The sequence below is a fragment of the Garra rufa genome, chromosome 2 (genome assembly GCF_049309525.1).
Source record: "Garra rufa chromosome 2, GarRuf1.0, whole genome shotgun sequence".
Classification (NCBI taxonomy): Eukaryota; Metazoa; Chordata; class Actinopteri; order Cypriniformes; family Cyprinidae; genus Garra; species Garra rufa.
In genome coordinates, this window is record NC_133362.1 from 5,556,761 (window position 1) to 5,583,431 (window position 26,671).

At 35.7% G+C, this 26,671-nt stretch overlaps 1 protein-coding gene across 1 annotated transcript in view; it reads left to right on the forward strand.

Moving 5' to 3' along the window:
- Positions 1 to 17,884: 17,884 nt before the first annotated feature.
- The window catches only part of arid4b (AT-rich interaction domain 4B), a 90,361-nt gene continuing 81,574 nt past the window's right edge, over positions 17,885 to 26,671 (forward strand). Inside the window, exons 1-2 of the mRNA XM_073834554.1 lie at positions 17,885 to 17,930; positions 23,649 to 23,731. Of these exons, the coding sequence (XP_073690655.1) occupies positions 17,885 to 17,930; positions 23,649 to 23,731 (129 nt within the window). The remainder of the gene's footprint in view (positions 17,931 to 23,648; positions 23,732 to 26,671) is intronic.

The following is a 26,671-nucleotide window of genomic DNA, read 5'->3' on the forward strand; positions in this document are numbered from 1 at the left end:
TTTAAAATTGCTGATTTTTAGCATTACTCCAGTCACACGATCCTTCAGAAATCATTCTCAAAAAAACATTTATTATTACTATGTTGAAAACAGCGGGGTAGAATTTTCCAGGTTTCTTTGTAAATAGAAAGTTCAGAAGAACAGCATTTATCTGAAATATATATATATTGTAATATTATAAATGTCTTTATCATGACCTTTGAACAATTTAAAGCATCCTTGCTAAATAAAAGTATTTCTAAATTTAAGCTTTTTTTTTCAGACAAATGCTGAACTTCTATTCTCTATTCATCAAAGAATCCTAAAAAATGTACTCAACTGTTGATGATGATGATAATAATAATAATAATAATAATAATATATTTAAAAAAAAAAACTTGAATAGCAAATCAGCATATTAGAATGGTTTCTAAACCATGTTTTTTTTCTCCTCATGATGTTTCCTGAAAATTCAGCTTTGATCACAGATATAAATTACATTTTTAAATATATTTAAATAGAAAACAGTTATTTTAAATAATAAAAATATTTCACAATATTACTGCTTTTGATGTACTTTGGATCAAATAAATGCAGGCTTGGTGAGCAGAATAGACTTCTTTAGAAAAACAGAAAATATATTTTGGAAATATATTAATATAAAATATTTGATATGTATATGGTATTTAAAAAAAAATATTGTACATAATATTTTACTCAAGTTAGAGGCTAATTCAGTAGAATGAGTGGGATAGGGAACAGAAAATGTATATAATAAAAGAAACTCAACACTTAAATTTTCAAAATATATGAATACTCATGTAAGCTGAGGAGTTTGGTATTTCTTCACCACTGTAGTATTTTATGCAGATGTAGTGTTGTCTAAGATGACACTGAGTCCTCTTATTATTCCTACATTTTCAAGAATGTCATGCTATTTTAAAGACAACAAATCCTGCTGCGTTTTAGCGCCTCAGGAAAATGTCTAAACATTAAATAGGAACATAAACCAAATAAGGACCAGGTGGTTGTTTGTTTCTTTTATTTAAACAAACGTTTAGACTTTTCATCACCAAATGCAATTGTACGAAAAGAGCAGGCGCGTGAAAGTGGGCGGAGCCTGTTGGATATTTCCCCACTCACTGTTGAACTATGGGAAGTGTAGTTTACATCATCATTGTGTCTTCCATTGTCCCAGTGAAAGCATAACGCGAGAGTCACATTCAAAACCTACAAGTCCCATGTACCTTTGCGGTTAAACGAACGCCTAAACGGTTTCCTCCGATTTTCCCCTCCAATAGAAAACAGACGGGGCGGTTAGTGCGCGTGCATGAGCCAATGAGCGCGCTTCAGCTCCACAGTGGGAGGTTTGTGTATCCTTCAGTCCGTTTCAGAAGCGGAGAGGATTACCACAGAAAACGAGTACGATTGCCAAGTGATTTTGTCGGATTCGCATCCCGACACCTTCTCCTACATTTTCGGACGACGTTTCCTGCGCTGAAGCTCGATGAATCTCCACAATTCTCCAATGGATTACTAATTTACCGCAGGAACATCGCGATCTGTCGGATATATCAGGTAGGACGATATGTTGACCAGATGAAGTCCTAATGGAGACGGAGATCGAAAGAAAACTACGATGGCACTTGTTAACATTATTCACGCGAATGTCACAGAATCAGCGAGAAGTAACGCTGTCGATCAGCGGTTATGTGTTTTATCGCCGGCCGAACGGTTTGCACCTAAAGCGCGAGGAGATGTTTTGTTCGCCTTTATTAGTCGATGTAGGAACTTCGGGCTTCACTTGTTTATCAGCAGATGTTGTGTTGGAATTTTCTCTGCTCGGCATCAAATAGCTGATGGGGGCAAACACTGCCTTACGTAAGGCTTTTAGAGATGGTCCGACTGAAAGCGTTGAAATCTGACAGGGGGAATGTGTGAATTGCGATTACCTGCACAATCGCAACGAGGTTGGATTCTTTTCGAACTCTCCCGCACGATGTCTTCGAATGAAACATTGTTGCAGGTTTCGCTTCCGAACGTTCCATTGTCGCGCGTTTGATACAAATGTTGCAGTTTTCGCTTCCGAACGTTCCATTAGCGCGGATTTGCTGGAAATGCCGTGTTTGTTGTGTTTCCACGATTCAACCTCGTCGATCTCCGCGGATCTTTTTGTTTAAGCGTGAGCAGAAATGTATCCCATGTATCAGGGGAGACAGTTACATTCGGTTAGATTAAAGGTTCTCCTTCGACGACGCGGATATCACGTTATGTTAGAACGCGACAGTTATTGTTTGAGGTGACATTGTCGTTAGGGCTCCCAGCGACGCATTTGTTTTCCATTCTCTTGACGGGTGATGTCGAAAGCGAATACGTCCGATTTCCCCGATCGGAGCAAGTTGGACAAACCCCGTTTAGCTTGACCTTGTTCGGATCGTTCATTGTGTCGAGCGTGTTGCACGCAAGCCGTCAGCATTTTGTAGCCGAGCTTTGTGATTGTAGTTCTTTGTGATTTTAACCGTCTAGTTTGTGCGACATTTGGCTTTATTCGAAATCGCCATGTCGCTATCGCCCCACTTCGTGGAAGTCAACACGGCTTGCAATAATAAAGACTGGCTTGGCAGATTTCGTTCCTTTGTACATCGGGTGAACGTCGCAATGTTAAGAATGTCGATGTCAAGCGACTGCAGTTGTGTGGCACTGAAATGGCGTCATAATGCTGTAGCGCAGTCGACATTACGCGAACCCGCGCACGCAGACTACTGTAACGTTAGTTTAACAACAGCGAAGCTTAACTTTCTCTAGTAGTTTAACTCTAGTTGTTTTACTCGATTGCAATGCTGACGACTCAACTCCCTTCTGAGGAAAGTGGAAGCGAAGAGCTCACCGTTCCCTTCTGTGGCACGACGCGATCATTACATAAACGCCTGAAACACTTAGGGCTTAATGGTGCTGCAATTGTAAGCTGTTTTTTTTTTCCTCTAAATGCCACACAAATGGACACAGATGTCCATGTTATCAATGAATATGTGTCTTTACAAATCACAACTGTCTCTGTGACAGCCTCAGGCTGTGGTAAGAGGCAAAAAAAGATTCAGGGGAGCGGCTCGTCCTTGTTTTAGCCAATCACAAACGCGCTTTGTCCGTCAATCATTTTGTGCTGACATTGCTTGCCTGTCTGTGGGGGGCGGGGCTTTGGAAAGAGGGCGTGGAGTTGGACGGGTTGGGGGTTGGTTTAATTTGGTGACTAAGTCTGGCGGAAGTTATCAAATGGTCACATTTATGCTTTAAATGGCCAATTGGAGTTTTTTCCCCAGTCTGTGGGAAGTGCACATGCAACGACTGTTGCCGAACAAGTTTCCACCTAGCTCTTCCCATGTCTGCCATTGGTTAACAAGTCCTGGCAACACTTCTTCCCATTATAGTGTCAGGTTCACAGTGTTTACATTTATCTCTGAAATAAACTTACAAATATTTGTTTCTGTATAGTAAGCTAGGATATGAAAAATAATGGCTAACAATTAGACCTACAAAACTGTATTCCTATTTTAAATGTATTGCTGTTTTGTTGCCTTTTAGGATATCGACCTACAAACTTTTAGTAACCAGACAAGGTTAACAGCCACTAGGCTAAAGACCAGTTGACCTGTTTTATTTGTGGGCGGAGCCTATGTGCTGGCAGAAAATGACAGTTTTCAAGTGGCAGTGCATGAAAATGTAAATTTGAGTTATATTTCAATATTCTGACTTTATTCTTGCAATTCCGAGATTATATTGCACAATTCTGATAAGAAAAATCAATTTATTCTCTCTTTTGAGTTTATATCCCATACTTCTGGCTTGTAGTCCACTCAGAATAGACAAGCTTGCTGTTGTTTAGTTAAATTGAGTTTTAAAGTCCGAAATACAAGATATAAAGAAAAAAGTCAAAATTGTGAGATAAAATAGCTAAATGTAAAATGTTATAGGTTTAAACAGTATATCATGCTGTAACTCTAGGGCTAATATAATGTGTTCCCTATAAACTGCATATGTGTATATATACTGTATATTATGTAGACCTATTGTTTAAATCAATTTTTTTTTATGAAATAAAATCATTTGCATTCCAATTCTGAAATCCAAAGGCAACACATTTTACTTATTCTGTGGATTTTTTTCCCCATTTCACTCCACTTGTTACCAGTGTTTTTCTGCCACTGCAGCTGTGATGTAACTATGATGTGTACTCCAAATTAGTCTATAGTACCTCTTTTTTGCAAACAAACAAACATTAAACTTTCTAACAACTAGAGGCAATTACCTGATAACGTTTCTGTAGATTAATAAAATATATACTTATTTAATATATAAACTTCTGTAATATAATAATAATAATATATAAAAGTCTATAAATGGCTTATTTCATGTCAACTCAGCCAGAGGTCCCCACGCTTGGTTTGGTTTTTGACCACTAAAAATGTGCACAATTTAACAATTTACTTCTTGGAGTCACAGTAGCTGTGTTTCCATTACCCTTCATAAACTGAAATTGTGAATTGAAAATATGCCTAATGTAAATGTGTAAATTTTGCGAAAACTCCCATATATCGCAAAAAAGTTGTTATGCTCGCAAGGGTTTTCCAAAACTGCAATGAAAACGTCTTTTTCACATTTACAGGTCACCACATGATCATTCTTTACTGAAAAACACCTCAATGTGGCCACTTACACAAGCATTTTCTACACAGTGCTTGAATAAGAGGCTTTCTCTCTTGTTTTTCTCTAGTCAATACTTGTGTTTATACTAGATGCGCCGTGGCTCTAACATCCATTGCCATGACTTATCAAGAGGAAAAATTAAAATTTTAGTTGCGTAACATCGGTAAATGGAAACAATATCTTTTCGCAACAGTTTTTTTATCAACATTTATAAAATAATACAAAAGTTTTGTGCAGATCAGTAGTGGAAATACAGCTATTGAAATCCTGATATTTCTGGAAGTTAACCATATAGGACATTAAAAAACAGAATAACAAAATAAAAGTGTGTTAAGTACTAAACTCTAAAAGGATATTAAGATATCTTCAATACTTTTTGAGTTGCACTCTTAAAAATAAAGGTGCTTTAAAAGGTTCTTCACAGCAGTGCCATAGAAGAACCATTTTGGTTCCACAAAGAACAATTCAGTCAAATGTTCTTTAAAGGACCATTTTTTTTAACATGTTAGTCCATCGATTTGCATTGACAGTTGTTAATTGTCATTATATCAAACATGTTCAGAAGAAAATTAGACATTCAAGTACACCAAGTAAAACCAGAGGAAAACAGAAAAGGGAGAAAAAATAGTGTTGGGAGAAGAGGGATGACCAAATGTATAGTATATTATTGAAAAATTAAAGGCATGATGGGGAGAACCATCTCTTTTTTTTAGCTTTTTATAATTTAAAGAACCTTCTTTCGTGACAGAGAACCTTTTTGAAACAGAAATTTCTTTATGGAACCATTTAGACAAAAAAGGTTCCTCTACACTCTTAAAAATAAAGGTGCTTCACGATGCCATAGGAGAACCTTTTCTGTCTGAATGGTTCCATGAAGAACCTTGTACATCTGAAGAACTTTTCTGTTTCACAAAAGGTTCTTTGTGGCAAAGGAAGGTTCTTCAGATTATTAAAAGGTAAGAAAGAGATCGTTCTTTGAAGAACCTTTGACTGAATGGTTCTTTGTGGAACCAAAAATGTTTTTTTTCTATGGCATCGCTGTGAAGAACCTTTTAAAGCACCTTGTACATGCACAAATTGCTTTTTTCCTATTTTTGAACGGTCACATTTGGCATATAATGCAGCAAAGATTGTTAAAGTCAAAATGTTTGAACTAGTATGTGTAAAAATAACATGATGGATGGTAGAATTGCTGCAAGTTTCTTGTTGGTTGCTATTGTCTGTTAATGTAAATGTTATTCTCAAATGTATTCGATTTTGAAACTGAATAAAAGTGTGTTATAAACTGCTCACATACAGCTTTAGTGGTCTCTCAACCAGCAGCGTTCAGTATATCGAGAGCTGCAGATGTTAGTGCCTCCTGGTTAAAAACACACTCTCAAGCACAGTTTGCTTTCATTGCAAAAATACAAACATTTAGCCGCAATCAACCGGGTACATTAGTAATTAGTCATTTGTTTGAGATTTTCTCTAAACTAATATACAGTGCTCTTATTACAGCAACAGTTGAATTGTATGCTGATTATAGTTAACAAACTATCATTTTCTAAGTACCAACACAGATGTGTTCAATCAATGTGCTTTTATTTAAAATATTTTGAGCAACAAATCTGAACCTTTTCCAATTAGGGCATTGTTTTGGAGGAACATTGTTTTGGCAAATGCGTTCTGTGTAGATCTAAAATAATTCACATTTCCTAATCTCAAAAATCCCAGCATGATGGATGAACATAATGGCTTTCTTCTGTCAACTTTCTAACCACTCAACTTGTTACCTATCAGGAGATTCCTATGACTGTCTGTCCTATTTAATGTCAAACATCACAGCAAAGTGATATTTTCACTCATCTGTTCAGCGTCTTTCTCTCGTTCTCATTATAAATATGTTTTCATGTCTTTCAGCTGAAGATCTGAAAGTGAGTTCACTCGAGAGGATCACAGTCACCGTGGACGGAGATGAAGGTAATGGTCTTGAACTTTAGAGCTGCTGTATAGAGATATGGAGTGAGACGGATGATTAAATACTTGAAATGTCTCTAGATGATGGGTTTTTTTTTGTCACTGCAAGACAAAACCATGGTTTGCCATTTGCTATTCCCTTTTGATTGCAGTTTATATAGTGGATAGACATTCTCATTGCATTTGTAAGTTCCTTCCTGGAGGTGGAAGACAAATGTGTGAATTTATTCTATGCTGATTTTTGATAAATGCAGCAACCTTCAGTTTGGATTTCAGTTATAAATTGCTCTTTTCCTGTTTTTAAAGTTTAAGGCTTTGCTTTAAAGTTTGTTTTGGTGATGCAACTAAGAGCACTTGTGTTTTAAATAGCATTTTATTGGATGTTGGTCTGTGTCTGCTGTTTTTGTTTATGCAAGAATTTTCCTGTGTTGCACTTGTGTATTTTTATGGCCAAGTTGTTGAGTTTTGCATAGTACATTTACTTTATGATGATAACTTTAAAGTGCAAGCAATTTTCTACAAATGCACTGCTCTGTGGTACTTATCTTCACTCTAGAACACTGCTCTGCTTCCTGGTTTTCGTTTTCATTCGCTGTTTTTTTTTTTTTTTTTTTTTTTTTGTCTATGAATTCATCATTGTAGGTTTTTAATACCGGCCATCTGTGCAGTTGTTTTTAATGTAAAGCATTTATGTTTTGCTTTTGTTTCCTTGGTGACTATCAACCTGATTGTTACCTGTCTAGATAAAGTGAGGTCCTGGAGGTGGACTTAATGTATATTATATTGACTAAACTAAGTTAAATAACAACCATCTGTACAGCAAAAGAGAATAATCCAATAAATGGTGAAATTAATATTGAAACTAAAGCATGCATTGTCAGGCCAAGACTGATCTGACTTGGTGGTAACTTGCATTTCATGCACATCAAGCACATGTGATTAAAGCATTATTGATTGTTTGACTACAATAGAATGTCCTTGCATGTTTATAACACAGTGCATCCTATGGCTATCCTAACGAGGCCTATTTACGCAAGCGGAAATATGATAAAAATTCATGCAGGCACAGTGGGAACTGAGTCACGCTCCATTAGCAAACTCCAACACTTTTTGCATCCACCTCTGTAACATATGGTCATGCCCAGCAGCAAGGTGGACAGCATGAAGATTATCACAGAGATCCATCATGCACTAGTGGTCAGCTCAGTGACGGCACTCTGGTTCTCTGTTGTCTGTGGTTGGCGTTATCTGTTATTTAAATGATCATAAGTGGAACAAGTAAGATTTACCCATCTGCTCCATTGACTGATGTCTCTATTTGAAGAGTTTAAGGGTCTAACCTGAGGCTCTTGTTCATGTTGTTCATTAAGCTGCTCATTTGACTGAAGTTGTATTGCTCTTCTAGTGAGAGTATTGGGTATTTACTTACATTTTGGAAGAGATTGCTTGCATAGATTCTCTAACATTAGAGGAGGATGCATGTATTCGAAAACATTGCAGCAAAAGTTTAAATTTCTTCAATGCAAACCCTCTACATCTATATAAACAAATTAGCAGCATCAGCTCATGCAATCACTTGTAGTCATTTAGTAGATGTACTGTGTACTTAAAGTCATGGTTTAATCAAAGTATCTAACTTAAAATGATTTTAACTCAAAGATTTGTGACCCGGGAGCCCAAAACCAGCCATAAGCGTCCATTTTTTTTCTTTTTAAATTTAGATTCACCATCTAAAAGCTGAATAAATAAGCTTGCCATTCGTGTATAATATGTAAGGAAAGGACAATATTTGGCAAAGATACGACTAATCTGAGGGTGCAAACAAAACTAAGACAAAATTGCCTTTAAAGTTGTCCGAATGAGGTTCTTAGTAGGGATGCACCGATTGACCGGCCATAAATCGAAACCGGCCGGTTTTTGCATCTAACGCGCGATCGGCAACCGGCCGGTTTTCGTTTTTATCCCGGCCGGTTTTTTTCCGGAAGTGTGGACGCGGGCCGCGGCATTCGATTCATTCAGAAACATGTCACTTGTGTGGCGGTTTTTCGAAATCTGTGAGCAGGACGTGAAGATTGCAATCTGCAATGTCTGCAAAGGACAGCCGCTTTTCTGTGCTCGCTGAAGTTGTGCAAGCGTACCTGTCCTCGCCCTGCACAAGCGCAGACAGCGAACGTTTGTTCAGCTCAGCTTCTCACGTGACAGATGAAAAAAGAAACAGACTCACTTGTGACAAAGCTGAGATGCTTATTTTTGTAAAAAGCATTACTTTACTTTTGAAAAGCCAAAAATAAAAGTCTGTTCTGTTAAGAATGATTATTATTTTACATTAAAATGCCTGTTGGCTTGCTGTTTTACTTTACTAAAAGCATGTTTTACTTATTAAACTGTATTTACTTTCATATTTTTTATTTATTATTTAATTTCAGATGTCAGATGCTATTGATTCAATAGCCAAAGCCAGATTGGCCTGTTAAATACTAAATAAACATGTTGTTTATGTTGTTTACTTGCATAACTTCTTGTTTTTGAAAAAATCGGAAATCGGTATCGGAATCGGCCAGCTTGCTTGTAAAAAATCGGTATCGGAATCGGCCATGAAAAATCATGATCGGTGCATCCCTAGTTCTTAGCAATGTGCGCTAATAATCAAAATTAAGTTTTGATGTATTTATGGTAGGAAATTTACTAAATATCTTCATGGAACATGATCTTTACTTCCTAATGATTTTTGGCATCAATAATCAGAATCAATAATTCTGACCCAATGTATTTTTGGCTATTGCTACAAATATGCCTGTGCTACTTAAAGGGATGGTTCGGAGTAGATTTGACTTCATTGCTATGCACTCCGAAGCCCATGTAAATACCCCATCCGAAAGCTTTTTTACCTTAGTCAAACATTGAGGGAGATATCAGAGTTTTTCGAATGGCTTGTTAAAGCCGTACATGGTACATGTGATGTATCTCATAAATTGCACCACTAAACGTGCACGTAATCTTACCAAACTTCTACAGTAGTGTAAATGGGGTATGTACTCACAAAACGCTGCATCGGAAAATTTGTAAGTCCACCGTGAGTGTTTAAAAAACAACTTATACCCGATCCCTACTAGTCTCAAAAACTACAAATGGCGACACGTCGACGTCACTTCCCTGGTTTGGGAAAAGCAAAAAAAAAAGTAAAAAAGTCCTCCTACAAGTTGACATGCACACAGATGTAGTAGGAGGACTTTTACGTGCTTTTCCCAAACCAGGGAAGTGACGTCGACGTAAGATTACGTGCACGTTTAGTGGTGCAATTTACGAGATACATCACACGTACCATGTACATCTGTAGCAAGCCATTCGAAAAACTCTGATATCTCCCTCAATGTTTGACTAAGGTAAAAAAGCTTTCGGATGGGGTATTTACATGGGCTTCGGAGTGCATGGCAATGAAGTCAAATCTACTCTGAACCATCCCTTTAAGACTTTTGTGGTCCAGGGTCACATTTGTCAGACTTGTTATTGGCATAAACTGCAGTGCACTTTGCATCTAAATCACTTGCTTGGATGGTAAAGGTTTGTTTGATTGAGATTTAAAACGAACCGTTATGCTATGTTTTGTCTTTGCATGTCATTTTGGGTTTATATGAAATGGTTGATTCCACAATAATGAACCAGGTTGGGGCAAAATGTTTGTCCAAATTAGTCTTTGTAATCTTCAGTCAAATGCAATAAGTAGATTATTTCTCAGACATAACACCACAACCTGAATATTTCATGAAAAGGCATCATAATGCAGTTTTGCTCATGCATTTAAGTTTACTAGCTAGTAGTGTTGGGTGTAAGGCATTACTAAGTAACCAATTACTGTAATTTAATTATTTTGGCCTGGAAAAAGTAAATGATTTAGGTTTTTCTGTAATTTAATTACAGTTACTTATGAATTAATTGCATTAAATACTGTAGGGGTCGACTGATTATTGGCACCGATATTAAGCATTTTTATGGTTATCAGTATTGGTCATTTTCAAATATCGATTTGTCAATTTAATAATTAATAATCAGTATTGCATTGGCTAGACCCCTTGTTATTCTTAATTTTGACATTAATTTTAATTTTTACATTAGACCTATTTATCAGTTCAGAATATCAGTTATCGGTTTTCTACTTGATCTGTAAGAATTGGTATCACGTCAATTAAAGCACTTGTTATTCTTAATATTGGCATTCATTTTCATTTTACACTAGACATCGGTTCAGAACATGGTTATCGGTTGATCTTTAATCCGTTATCGCATCTGATAGAGCCATTGTTATTCTTAATTTTGACATTTAAATTTTTACACTAGACGTATATTGGTTCAAAATATCAATTAACGGTTTTCTACTAGATCTGTAATCTATTGCATCGGCTAGAACCGTTGTTATTCTTAATTTTGACATTCGTTTTCATTTTTACACTAACTGCTGTTCAAATTAGCAGTTATTGCTTTTCTACTTGATCTGTAATAATCAGTTTCGCTTTGGCTAGAGCTTTTGTTCTTAATTTTGACATTAATTTTCATTTTACACTACATCTATTTATCGGTTCAAAATATCAGTTATCGGTTTTCTACTTTATCTGTAAGAAATGGTATCACATCAGCTAGAGCCCTTGTTATTCTTACTATTGACATTCATTTTCATTTTACACTAGACATATATTGGTTCAGAATATCGGTTATCGGTTGATCTGTAATAATCCATATCGCATCTGCTAGAGCCATTGTTATTCTTAATTTTGACATTTAAATTTTTACACTAGATGTTTATTGGTTCAAAATATCAATTATCGGTTTTCTACTAGATCTGTAATCTATTCCATCGGCTAGAACCGTTGTTCTTCTTAATTTTGACATTCATTTTCATTTTTACACTAGACGTGTATGTTGGTTGAAAATATTGGTTATCGGTTTTCTACTTGATCTGTAATCTGTATTGCATCGGCTAGAGTCCTTGTTGTTCTTAATTTTGACATTAATTTTAATTTTCACACTAGACCTATATCGGTTCAAAATATCGGTTATCGGTTTTCTACTTGATTTATAATCTATCGCATCGGCTAGAATGTTGTTATGCTTAATTTTGACATATATCGGTTCAAAATATTGGTTGTTGGCTTTTGTACTTGATCTGTAATAATCAGTATCGCATCAGCTAGAGCCCTTGTTATTCTTAATTTTGACATTAATTTTCATTTTTACACCAGACCTATATCGGTTCAAAATTATCGGTTTTCTACTTGATCTGTAATCGGTATTGCATCGGCCTAGAAAAACACATATCGCTCGACCCCTAAAATTAATTTTAAAATCAAATCAAAATTTACCGTTAGTCTTTAAAGCAGCCTTATTTCTTTAAATACCTTGGTCAATTTAAAGAATTAACCTCAATTTTAACCGAGCCGTTTCATGTCTATTGTTGAATTGTTCAACTGGTTAAAACTAATATGGGATTTGGAAAGAAATTAGTAATAAGTAATGCAGTAATTCTCAGAGTGAGTACAGTAATCTAATTACACTGTTAAAGATGCAATTAGTAGCTAGTAATGAATTACTTTTTGTGTAACTTCCCCAACACTGTTTGCCAGTAAGTAGGGCTGCACAATGATGGTTAACTGATTATTTTATTTAAAAATTATAATTGCAATCATTATTCTAATTGTTCTTATTGATTTATTACAGTTTGTCAAAGAAGGTTTGCTCACAGATTTAATCGCAACAAGTGTAAATGTTTGTAGAGGCTGTTAGCAATGCAATATGCAAATGCATTCACAATTAAAATGCATTCATCTCAAACGATTCTTGAGTGTCTAAAGATTTGATGCCACTAACCTGACAAACTTTGGCTAATCCAGCGATTCATTCTTCCTCAATCATTGAATCATTGGTAGCTAGTTGTCAAGCCCACAGTTGCATCCCTGTACTCCTGCAAGTTGCATAGCTGGCGATTTCAGTCCGCTTTTTTTCTCTATGCAGCAAGCAGCAGATAACACACCGTCTTGATCTCAGTAAGATCTCTAGCCAGCTGAGTGAGCGCGACTGCTTGTTGCTGCCGTCTTGGCATGTAATTATATGACATTACATCATATCCTCAGTCATTTGACAACTGTGAGTTAGACAGGGTGTGTGTGCTAATTTTAAGATGTTCGTTAGAGCCGCCTCCCACTCTCTGACACGATAATACAAGAAATGGCCAACAAGACTGGTGTTGATCTCACTTCACCCAGTGCCCTTACAAGGCGGCCTGTACTCCGCAGAACGTGTTAACATCCCTCTGGATGTGTCGACGTCCCCGCTCTCCAAAGCGTTTCATTTCACCTTGTGGCGAGAAACGCTGACATCGAACTTCCCTCAACGTTACAGCGCTGTAGACGAGTGAAGATGGCATGTGGGTATTTATCTGCTGTTGCTGCCTCTGAAAATGTAAATAAGACATCTGAGGACTATAATAAACAGAGTTCTTTGTGTGCATGTATTAAGGAGAATGCGATCAGAGGTTATGCTAGACTGCAGTTTCAGCAAAACAAATGTGTTTTTAAAGAAAATGTAGGTGCTTGCCTTTGCAGAAGTCATTGTTACTAGCTATGGTGTTCTGGGTGATTGCTAGGGTATCGCTGTGGTGGTCAGAGTAGTCGTTAAGGTGGTACTATAGAGTTTGTGGTTGCTTATTGGCTTACTTGTCTCTTTATTAGTCACAAAAGCCCACTGCCTATGATTTAGTATTAATTATATACAATTATTGTACTTGTTAAAGGATAACTATTGCCAAAATGCAACCTGGGCTGTTTTTTTTTTTACTGTAAACGAGACAAACTTATATCTAAAAGCATAATTACGACAAACGAGCCGTTTTTGAGATTGACCGTGATTTCGTTTTGTGGTCAATGGCCGGTGAATGGGAGTACTAGGGGCATAACTTTGAGCGCATCAAAACTATATTTTTACAACACTAAGAAGGCTCGACACACCATGACAATTTGCTCGAAGTATCGCCTGGGTCTCTACACATGAACTCCAGCATTGAGAACATTGTTTGTGTACACAGAGTTTACTAAAAAGAAAGTTTTTGAACAACTCACTTTAACTGTTTGAGTTTCCGCTCGCAGCCGTCTTGCCAGTCAAGAAGTGTCGATCTCCGAATGCGAGGATGGATAGCTCCTAAAGCATATTTCCATATAAATGCACGGCTAATTCGTTGTTTTGTCGCAAGTGAAAAACAATATTAACCTTCTAGTTGTAAAAAGAGCCTCATATAAGCCTAATATTTCGTCCTGTGGAGTCCATTCATTCGCATTCGGAGATGGACACTTCTTGACTGGCAAGACGGCCGCCAGCGGAAACTCAAACAGTGAAAGTGAGTTGTTCAAAACCTTTCTTTTTAGTAAACTCTGTGTACACAAACAATGTTCTCAATGCTGGAGTTCATGTGTAGAGACCCAGGCCATACTTCGAGCAAAGTTTCATGGTGTGTCGAGCCTTCTTAGTGTTGTAAAAATATCGATTTTGATGCGCTCAAAGTTATGCCCCTAGTACTCCCATTCACCGGCCATTGACCACAAAACGAAATCACGGTCAATCTCAAAAACGGCTCGTTTGTCGTAATTATGCTTTTAGATACAAGTTTGTCTCGTTTACAGTAAAAAAAACAACAACAAAAAAAAACAACCCAGGTTGCATTTTGGCAATAGTTATCCTTTAACACAATGAATTAGCTTTGTTTTTACATTTGCAGTTTTTATTTTAAATTTTGTTTACATTTTTAGTTTTATTATTTGCTTTGGTCACTTTTATTAGTTTTTGTTTTAAAAAAATATTTCCATTTATTTATTCCAAATGACTGTTTACTTAGTTGCCATCACCAAGGCAACATTTTTTAAATTTCATATGAGTTTTTTATTTTTATAAAAATATTTTATATTTTATTTTAATTAACAAAATATTAAATGTTAATCAAAACACTTGAATGGTTTTTCAGTTTTAAGCAGTATGTTTATTAATAGTCACAAATGCCCACTGCCAATGATTTAATATTTATATGCAATTATCTGTTTTTATATTTACAGTTTTAATTATAATTTTAGTTTAAATTTTAGTGATTTTTAATTTTTTTTTGTTTTACATTATTTGTTTATTTCAGTTTTAGTATTTTAGTATTTCATTTATTGTACTTAGTTTCAATTGACAAGGGAGCATTTCTAAATTTTCAAATACGTTTTTCAATTTAATATTACAATTTTATTTCATCTCAGCTTTATTCCAATTAAAAAAAATAACGTTAAATGTTAATGTATTTAATAGTTTTATTTTAAGCAGTGTTATTTTGTATTTCATTGTGATACTATTATATTTTTCTCATTTTAGTTAAATGTTTTCTTTTGTGTTTTTGTCATTTTTAGTAATTTTAATGTTTTTCTTTATATATTTCTGTATAGTTTTTTATTAATTTTATTTCAGTTTTAGTTCTTAGTACATCAAGTTAATGTAAATTAAAAAAATATATTTCATATTTAATTTATTTTGGTTGGCATGTATTGCATTTCAAGTAACAAATTTTTATTTTAATGCTTTAATAGTTTAGTTTCATTTATAGTTAAAATTAAATAAAATTAACCATAAATATGGCTTAGGTCTTTTTATGAATTATTACTATTATTATTATTATTATTTGCCTATTTTATTGATCACTAGGCAAACATTGTCTGATCATGTAGAGTAATTTTTTTTATATACAATGAAATCAAAAGCAAATGTATTCTAGAATTGTTCCTGCAAACCATCTAAAATAAATAATTACTGCACACATGTTCTGTTTAATAAAACTTTGCCTAAAGAGAAACACCCAAACATAATTTTTATTGCATGATAAGACAGGTCAGCAAACGCTCAAACTAGTTCAGCAGTTTCACGGATTGAACAAAGCAACAGAGAGAGACTTCAAAGCAGGGCTATTTTCTACTGCTTGTCCTCTGAGAAGCTTAATTCATCCTTAGATTCCCCTCCATGTCCTTTTTGTTTGCCGAATAAGCCCAGTCATGGTTAGATAAGAGTATTGTTTGGTTCTTGCTTTGAATTTTTGTCCCTAAATGCACTTCAGAATTCCTTAAATTGCAATAGCACCGCGGTTTGTCTTTGTGTTCATGGCTCTATCCGTCAGAATGACCCATTTTGAGGAGGGTGATTTGGGGTAGGTGGAGAGACAGACATCTCTCGGCTGTTTCTATTTATAAAGCGTGACACAGGAGACCGCCAGCGTTGCCCTGCGCAGGCGGCAGCGACCTGTTCCTAACCCTTGTTTGCTTTCACGGCTGACACCCATCTCAAATCAAGTTGCTGAAGTGCTGTAGCTCGTGTCCGTCTTTCAAGCAACACTATCATAACCAGTTTTCAGTGGCCGAAGGATATGATTTATTTCAACAGTATACTGTATAGAGAACCAGTCAATCAAAACCAGTCAATCAAACCTTCTTGGAAAAGCTTATTTGTATTTCATCCCATTTAAAGCACCCATGCACATTCATTTGGTTATGCTGTGCCTTTTTGTTGTACAGGCCATCCAAGATGTAGATTAGATTTGGAGAAATGTATCATTCTGTCACTTGCTCACCAATAGATCCTCTGCAGTGAATGGGTGCCGTCAGAATGAGCTGATAAAAACATCTCCACAAAAAATCCACACCACTTCAGTCCATCAGTTAACATATTGAGAAGACAAAAGCTGCACATTTGTAGGAAACAAATCCCTTATTAAGACATTTTTAATGTCACACCATTGCTTCTGCTCAAAATACAAGTCCATAATCCATAACACTTTTCCTCCAGTGAAAAAGTGGTCCGGTCTGAATCAAGAGAGAAATCTGCACAGATCAAGCACTATTTACAACCCAAAACCACTCTAAACAAATTGGATTTTGATGCGAGAGACAATAGGAGATGGACTTTTCACTGGAGAAAGCATTGTAGATTATAGACTCGTATTTTAGTTTAAAAACATCTTAATAATGGATTTGTTTGTTACAAACACACAGCAACCTAAGATGTTAACTGATTGATTGGAGTGATGTGGATTAGTTGTGGATTATTTTGATGTTTTTATCAGCTGTTTGGACTCTCATTCTGACGGCACCCATTCACTCCAGAGGATCAGTTGGTGAGCAAGTGATGGAATGATACATTTCTCCAAATCTGATAAGGAAACAAACTCATCTACACCTTGAATGGCCTGTACAACAAAAAGACATAACGACAAAATAAATGTGCATGGGTGCTTTAAATGGGTGAAATACAAATATGCTTTTCCAAGGAGGTTTGATTGACTGGTTCTCTAAACAATATACTATTGAAATAAATCATATTAGATTAGATTAGATTAGATTAAATTCAACTTTATTGTCATTACACATGTGCAAGTACAAGGCAACGAAATGCAGTTGCAGTTCAGCTCACTGAAAACAGCTGAAATCAGCAGTTCTGACGGCGCCCATTCACTGCAGAGGATCCATTGCCATATGTGACCCTGGACCACAAAACCAGTCATAAGCTTAAATTTGACAAAACTGAGATGTATACATCATATGAAAGCTCAATAGATAAGCTTTCTATTGATGTATGGTTTGTTAGGATAGGACAATATTTGGCCGAGATACATCTATTTGAAAATCTGGAATCTGAGGGTGCAAAAAAATCAAAATACTGAGAAAATCACCTTTAAAGTTGTCCAAATTAAGTTCTTAACAATGCATATTACTATCAAAAATTACATTTTGATATATTTACAGTAGGAATTTGACAAAAAATCTTCATGGAACATGATCTTTACTTAATTTCCTAATGATTTTTGGCATAAAAGAAAAAACAATAATTTTGACCCATACCATGTATTTTTGTCTATTGCTACAAACATACCCCAGCGACTTAAAACTGGTTTTGTGGTCCAGGGTCACATATAAGTGACAAAATGCTAAATTTCTCCAAATCTGATGAAAAAATAAACTCATCTACATGTTGGATAGCCTGAGGGTGAGCACATTTTCATTTCATTTTTGTGTGAACTATTCCTTGATCTGTTATAACAGATTTTAAAAAGCAGTCATTCATGTAGGGCAATTGTCTGTCTCCATGTTTTGAATATCTGCTGTATTTGTGTCACTCGGCTGGAGTTTTTGCCCCCAGCCCTGGTTAATTTCTCACCCTGCCCTCCAGCATTGTTTATCAAACGCTGATGAATGACAGTGATGAGGTGTCGTGGAGCTACAGAGCGCCTGATGGTAATTTCATCCTCCGGGAGATGAGGTCGTGATTCATAGAAACTGAACAGATTTTTTATATGTTTGGTTGTGATGGTGGGAGGCATATTTGACAGATTTTGTGGTTCAAAGGAAGCTGTCTGGCCTTGAGTACTTGTTAATCACCATGTTTGATGTCGAAGCCAGAGGCAGATTTAACTGAACTAAACTGTGGATTAATGAACCAGCTCAACACTGTTCCCGCATGGTCACGACAAAGTCTGGTTTCACACTTTTCAAGAATAGACAAATGCTTCGGAAAATGACAAGGTTCAGAATTTTGTGACCTGAACTTTTTAGTTTGTTCGTAGTCTGAACTATTCAAATGATGACAAATGTACATTCTATATTAATAAATATATTGCATATGTATATATATTCTATATGTGACCCTTGACCACAAAGGGGACCATAAGGGTCATATTTTTAAAAAAATTGAGATTTCTAAATTATATTTATCAAAATTATACATTTTTCTTTTATGCCAAAAATCAGTTGCATATTAAGTAAAGATCATGTTCCATGAACTTAATTTTGATTAGCAATATGCATTGCTAAGAACTTCATGTAGACAACTTTAAAGGCGATTTTCTCAATATTTAGATTTTTTGCACCCTCAGATTCCAAATGTATAAATGGTTGCACCTCGGCCAAATATTGTCCTGTCCTAACAAACCACACATCAATGGAAAGCTTATTCATATAAAAAATATACCCTTATGACTGGTTTTGTGGTATGTTATAGGATCACATAAGTTTTTTAAATTGTGTTGCAATTCCTTAAAAAAAAAATACCAGTTAGTACTAGAGGTCGACCGATATTGGTTTTTACCGATACCGATAGCTAGGTTGGACCACACTGGCCGATACCGATTAATTAACCGATAGTTTTTGAAAATGGATACTGAACGGCAACTAAAATAGTGCTCTACTATTTAAAAAAAAAAATACTAAACCATACTTTGTAAATAAATAAAAATATTCATATTAATTATATATTGATCATTAAAGTTATTTCATAGTTCATTAATGTTAACAAAATAAACTTCAAAATTTAACAATATTACAGTAAATGTTGAAATTAACAGACTCTAACAACAAGGAACAACACTTCTATTCTACAGCTTTCATCAATCTTAGTTGATGTTAATGGGCTCATTTTAAAGGGGTGTGAATCTTTACATTTTAACAATATGTTTTGTTTATATTTGGAATCTCTGTATGTCAGTAGGCTTACTGCCATCTTAAAATTAAGATTCAATTTAATTACGATTTTCAATATCAACTAAATATAACCATGCGTCACATTCTCAGTTTTCAATATTACTGCACATGGCTACATTTTCATTTACAATTTATATCTAATTGATTTTTCCATTATATAAGCAGGCTTCTTTTTTAAACAATTACTTATTTTAAATAAGTGTTCTTTTTTCTTTATCATTTGATTATTACTGATGAGATCGTTGACAGTAGCTTCTTTAACAGGCTGCATTAAAACGAATGCACAGATCTATTTCGATTTATCAAATGTTTTGTCCTGCTCTAAAAACATAACTGACTGTGTACTGTACATCAGTTTCGTATAAAAGTATTCGAAAATGCAAGTGCATTTAACCGCATCAGCAATAGAGCTTTTTAGGACGACCAAACCCAAAGCACAAGTGAAAGTCTGTCAGTGCGCGAGTTTTGTGCATCTAATACTGCATTACAAACGGCAGAAATGAAGGCATATGTAAAGTAAAAAACTGCGGTTGAAAGTTCACACTGTCAAACAATGCACATGTAGCTCACAGTGCAAATCCTGTGCAATGAAGCCCGCCGCGTCTCTAGTGCGCGGACGTGCCATATGCGCGGAAAACACAAGCTCATTGAGGAGAGGATTGCGATGCATCGGAGAATCCTTTTTTTTTACCCACCCTTAATGAAACCGGATAAAAGTGCAGCGCTGCGTTAACGGATAACTTGCAGCCTTGCAGGTATCAAACACGCACACAGGACACGTTGTGTAGTTCAAGCAGAAATCTAAAACAGTTTATTTAATCACCAAACGGGCAAATGTTTACTTCAAGAATGATAAAAAAAGCGGCAAAGGTTAGATTAAAGAACAGATCAAACGGAAAGAGAAAGTGCGATCTATATCGTTAATTGCAGCCATTTCAGAAACAATTTATTTTATGTTATACATTTATTTTTAAATATTATTTGTTTTGTTTCAGTTTAATATGTTAATTACGAAAGAAGTTTGTGTAATTTGTAAATGTCATAAAAGACGTGGTATGAATTGGACGGCAATATACGCCGGGAGAATTGGGGAGGGTCAGACCAATTTTTGACCACTTCGTACGTTTTTATTTGTGGAAAATCCCTTCTTAGACGAATTTCGTTTTGTATAATTTTTATCTTAATTTTTAATAGATATTTTTGTTGATTTGTTATTAAAATAAAATAAGAACAGGAAAATGGCATTGTAAAATAAAGTGCGTAACTACCATGCTTCCGCTGCCTGACGAAAAGGCTAAAACATAAATTATAGCTCTATATGAAGCATACAGACATTATTAGAGCTACAGAAATAAAAAAAATATAAAAATTTTCTTAAATGCAAAATACTTAATCTTCCAGCCCAGGGTCAACATTAACAATGATTTGGGACAGATCTGCAATCTATAAAGCTATGGCGCGCTGTGATTTGGCAGGATTCTGTCGGCTGAATGAACACAGTTTGCTTTCTCACGTCATGTCCTTAAATCTGCAACTTTGCTGGCTAAGAATATCACCAGCTGGATATAAATCAATACAAATATATGGTAACAATCCTGACATTAATCATTGGTCTGGGGCTTAACCTCTCACACTCTATGACAGCGGAGTGGAGCATGAGCCGCTCCAGCAAAGAACGCAACCCGGAAAAACTATCGGCAAGGATTTTTGCCGATAACCAATAGGTCGGCCAATCAACTATCGGTGCCGATTAATCGGCAAAACCGATACATCGGTCGACCTCTAGTTAGTACCTGTTTTTAGGGCTGTGCAATTAATCAAAATTCAGTTTTGATTTCAGTTTTGGCTTCAAACGATTATGAAAATACAATAATCGAGATAATATGATTATTGCTCCCGATTCTGCCCTCTTTGTGCGCTTTCGCTCCTCCATAAAAGCCCAATTTCACACGCAAATCAGAAAAATCATGGAACGTGACTTGCATTAGGGCTGCTCGATGCAAAAATCATAATCACGATTATTTTGGTCAATATTGTAATCACGGTTATTTAAACGATTATGACAGGGTCCAAAACTCTACATAGTGATTAATTTAAAGGAAGCAATACAGGGAGAAAAAAAGACTGCTTTAAAAAAAACTGAATATTTGTATGCAAATCTAAAGTAGTCTAAAAATACTACAGAAATTGTATGTAATTATTTGAATGTAAATAAAACAGGGTCTTCACTGTAATAGTTAAACATGCTTTGTTTCTTAATAAAACTACAAATGTCTTTCATTCAAGAGCAGTGAGTGATTTTTCTCTTTGTATTTTTACGTTTTATTCATATTAGGCACAGAGACGCCAAAAGGAATATTATGTGTTGCTGCTGTACCACACGGGTCCAATATACTGTTGCACACATATTTTCATTCTCAACTGTTTATGGTCATTTAAGACATAACTCTTGTCAGTTTACATGAATATTCACCAAGCGCCTCATTTTGAAATGTTGTTGCGTGTATTTGAGCGTTTAGGCGCACCCTGGGCTAAAAGATACCTTTAAATGTCCGTGTTCTGCTCCGTCTCTGAGCGCATTCACAGAACAGCACAAGTTTTCTTATGCGCTATTCAAAACACAACATCGAAGAAACATTAATAAATCAAGCACGTCCCGTTTTATGAAAGTCACGTTACAGGATTTAGCTGATTTGCATGTGAAATTAGGCTTTTATGGAGGAGCGAAAGCGCACCAGTGGAAAGAGGGCGGAATGGGGCGCAATAATCGTCTCATTTCAATTACTGCATTTTCATGATCGTTTGAAGGAGAAATCGAAATCAAAACCAAATTTAAATTAATTGTACAGCCCTAACTTGCTTAAAATGAGACGTGCTTGATTTATTAGTGTTTATTTGATGTTGTGTTTTTAAAAGCATGAAAGAGAATTTGCACTGTTCTGTGTATGCGCTCAGATAAGGAACAGAACACGGACAAGTAAAGTGAACGTTAGCTTAAGATGCATACCTGAATGTTTAAATGCATGCAAATATATGTCAATATGCGGCGTTTGGGGATTATTCATAAAAACCTTCATCGGTTATGTCTCAAATTAACATAAACAGTAGAGAATAAAAATACATGTGTAACAGTATATTGGATCCGTGCAGCTCTTAAAGCTACAAGTAATATTCCTTCTGCCGTCTCTGTGCTAAAAGGGATCATCGGATGCAAAACTCACTTTTCCATGTTGTTTGAACATTAATGTGTGTTGGCACATGTTTGTGTGCACAACCACCCTACAATGATAAAAATCCACCCAGTGGTATTTTTTTAATCTTTAAAAGTAATATCCCCTTTTTAAAATTGGTCATTCTCAGCTTCTTGTGGCTGTGACGACACACAGACAGAAGCCACTCCCATAATAGTTGATTGACATGAGCGCCTTACCTTAGACCCACCCTCACCGACTGCAATCGCCATTGTGTGACTCAGGTGCAGGGGAAGACGAGAAAGTCTCAGATTGAACGATTGAGGTGTTCTGTTGTTGGATGTAATAATGAACATAGCAGTCCTCATTTACTCCTGACATCTGAGCCGCTGAAGATGCAGAGGATTAACGTTACTTTTGTTTTTAAAGGGAAAGCGCCGATACCGATCTACATATGCATCTACTGTTCGTGCAAATCATTTGTGATGCAGCTTCACACCAGCAGTGAGTAGGAGGGTTTTTTTAATGCATCTTTGCAAATGGCCTTTCTTAATAATGTGCTTCCTAGCAAGTTTTGCAGCTAAATGCGGCTAAAGTAAACATTACGGCTCATCATCTCACGGCAGAGAGGGGCGGGGCCAGCAAAGCTCATTAGCATTTAAAAGAACATGCAACAAAATAGCTCGCTCTAAAAAGGCAAAAAGAGTTTTTTTTTTTACACTAACATTGAGAAATTTTATCCAAAGTACACTGTAAAAAAAAAAGCCGTAAAATTTACGGTAAAAAACGGCAGCTGTGGTTGCCAGAATTATACCGTAAAAAATACGGTAGCTATGTTTTAAGTTTTACAGTTTTCAGTTAAATTTACAGTTAAATACCGTAATTTCACTGAATCATTCACTTTTGTTCTTACAGTGAAGACTCTGATGTTTTATTTTACATTCAATATTCAATTAATTACATAAAATTTCCAAAAAAAAGTTTCATTTGTATCTTTTTTTGTTGTTATTATTGTATTGCTTTCTTTAAACGAATCAGTCATATAAAGTCCCAGACCCACTCATAATCGTGTTAAATAATCGTGATTACAATATTGACCGTGATTATGACTTTTGCCATAATCGAGCAGCCCTGCCTGTTATGTTTGAACTTTCAGAATGCTGATTTTGGACAGAAACGCTTCAGTACATATAGTCCGCTGTCCACCACATAATGATGTTAGTGCAGTGTCTTTTATTTTAGCAGTATCTCTTCACTCTTCCATTGTTGACATGCTCATTGTCAGAGGAAAGAGCAGCTCCGGCCGGTCGAACACGTGTGTTTAATCAGGCGGTGGACGGCAGGGAAGAATTTTCCACCCCAGCAGAGGTAGGTGAATCGAAAAGCTGTAAAACAGCCAATGCTAGGAGCTGTTTTCCCCTCACATCAAGTCGCCAATATTGCAATAGCTTTTCTGGCGTTTCAGCGTTTCAGGTTATATAACCTTCACTTCAGCGGAGTTTGTAATAACGTTGGCAGCGCAGTGCAGGATTTTGAAGTCATTACACTGCCGGCCAAAGTTCCTGCAGTCGAATGCAAATCGCCTGCACATGAGGAGAATCTGGCTGCGCGATCCAGAAAATACATGAGGGCCGCTCTTTGTTAGCTATTCTGGAGTAATGTATACTCGCTCTGCAAAGGTGTGACTCATGAAAGTACAACAACACTGATGTTGTCATTTAGAGCAAAGCCAGCTGAGTTTCTGGTTTGGCTGTTGGATCATTTCTCAGATTTTTAAAAGCAAAGTGATTAATACGAATTAGGTAAGAGTTAGATGACTCTTTTTAAAGGGATCGTTCATATAACGAATGAACATTCGGTCATCTTTTTGTTACCTTCGAGTTGTTTTAAACCTGTATGAGTTTCTTTCTTTTTGCTAAGCACAGAAGTAGATATTTTGAAGGAAAACAAATGTTATCGTCGTCTAAAGTAATTTTTGCATATTAGTATGGTTGGATTGGATCATTGAAGGTCAGCATTAAATGCATAAAGCGATATTTGTATTATTTAATATACACTACCAGTCAAAAGTTTTTGAACAGTAAGATTTTTAAAGAAGTCTATTCTGCTCACCAAGCCTGCATTTATTTGATTAAAAATCCAGCAAAATCAGTAATATTCTGAAATATTTTTACTATTTAAAATAACTGCTTTCTATTTGAATATATTTTAAATTGTAATTTATTCCTGTGATCAAAGCTGAATTCTCAGCATCATTACTCCAGTCTTGAAGGTCATGTGATCCCTCAGAATTCTAAAAAAAAAAAAAAGTTATTATTATCAATATTCAAAACAGTTGAGTACATTTTTGTCTCAGGATTCTTTGATAAATATAAAGATCCAAAGAACAGCATTAATCTGAAATAAAAATCTTTTGTAACATTATACATTATTTTTGTGGAAAATAAATGTTAGTAATTAAAACTTTTATTTAGCAAAGATGCTTTAAATTGATTAAAAGTGCTGATAAAGACACTTATAAATTTTGCAAAACAAATATATTTCAGATAAATGCTGTTCTTCTGAACTTTCTATTCATTGAAGAAACCTGAAAAAAAAAATTCTCCCCTGTTTTCAAAATAATAATAATATTAATAAATGTTTTTTGAGCTGCAAATCTGAATATAAGAATGATTTCTGAAGGATCACATGACTGGAATCAAGAGACGTCTTTAAAAAATGTACTGTTCAAAAACCTTTGACTGGTAGTGTATTTAATTATTGCAGGTTTGCATCATGTTTTGAATGCATTTCACTGTTTGTGTTCATTATGAGGATTACTAAATTAGTTTTTGTGCAAGTGAGATGAGTAAATGCATGTTGACATTTAGTCTAGAACTACAGTAACATCATGTTTACACAGCAAAGACAACGCCTCGGCATTTATTTCCAATTTTTCTCAACATGGCAACACGAGCACTGTCAGTCAATACATGGGAAAACAGTTGAAAAAGTAATGCGATTGAAAGAAGTAATCAGATTTGTTACCACCAACACTGTTGAAAACCAAACAGTTGCTGGTCGCCATTGACTGCCATACTATGGAAGTCAATGGCTACCGTCAACTGTTTTCATCAAAATATCTTTTTTTGTCTTTAGAAGAAGTAAGAAACTTGAGTAAATCCGTTTTAAAATCCCTTCATGAAGTCTGCTTCGTTCAGGCTATCAGCTCATGATCCAGTGTTTTTCGCACCACAGAACGGCTCGTGTCACAGTGAATCCGGTGAACCATTTTATTAGAGTTTACTGGGAGTTTAGCGCATGTTTGGGAACAGAGTGGTCACCAGTTATGCTTTATTTTCACAGCAGATGATTACAGCATTTCACCAGATTTGTAGTGAGACGTGATTTTGTAAGCCCGTATTCACTGAAGCTGGAGTTTTGCCCCAAAATAAAAGCTCTACTGCTGTTTCCATCAAAATAAAAGCTTAAAAGTGCCGTATGAGTTGCTAAAAGCTAGCGGTTTAAATGGGTAATATTACTGCAGTCCAAATTCAAAATATCTCTTTCAAGTGTAGAAATTAGAAAAGAAGTATTGTAATTTCCCAACGGTTTGGCGTATTGAGACCAAACTTGGTGCATGTTATAAACGGCATGAGCTAGTGGTTAAGGAAATAAAAAAAAGGCTATTTTTGCTTATAACTTCTCAATGGCTCGGCCAAAAATCTCGAAACTGGTCTCGATTTGGTGCAACATGCCGAGTCAAACCATATCCAGTTTGTCAGCCATTTTGGGCATCGAAATGAGATATTTTCACCAAATTTGGCACACATATGTATGGGAACACTCTAAGGACACACACAAAATTGGGTGGGATTGTGCCTCTTGGTGGTGCTATAATTTAACAAAACATGAAATTGCCATTGACTACAATAGAGTATTATGATATAAAATGCTACATTTTTACCAATGCATTGGTGTACCGTTACAAAACTTTGTATGCACCATCAAGACCATGACCTGAAAGTATTCAAAACGTTTTGAGACTGTGCCACCTTGTTATCAAAAGTGATAACTGTTTACATTGTATTACAAGTGATTGTTCTTACGATTTTTCACCCATTTTGACTAAAATCACCTTAAAATGGCTTTAATTACTCATTGCTGCACTTGTTCTGATGCTTCCCTTGCTTAGTGCTTGTCCCCGTAATTGCTGCTTGCAGCTGTATTTATTATTATTATTATTATTATTATTATTATTATATTCAAATTCGTTTGGCCTCCACACAAGTGTGAATGTAATTTAGACAGAGTCAGTATAGCACTCTT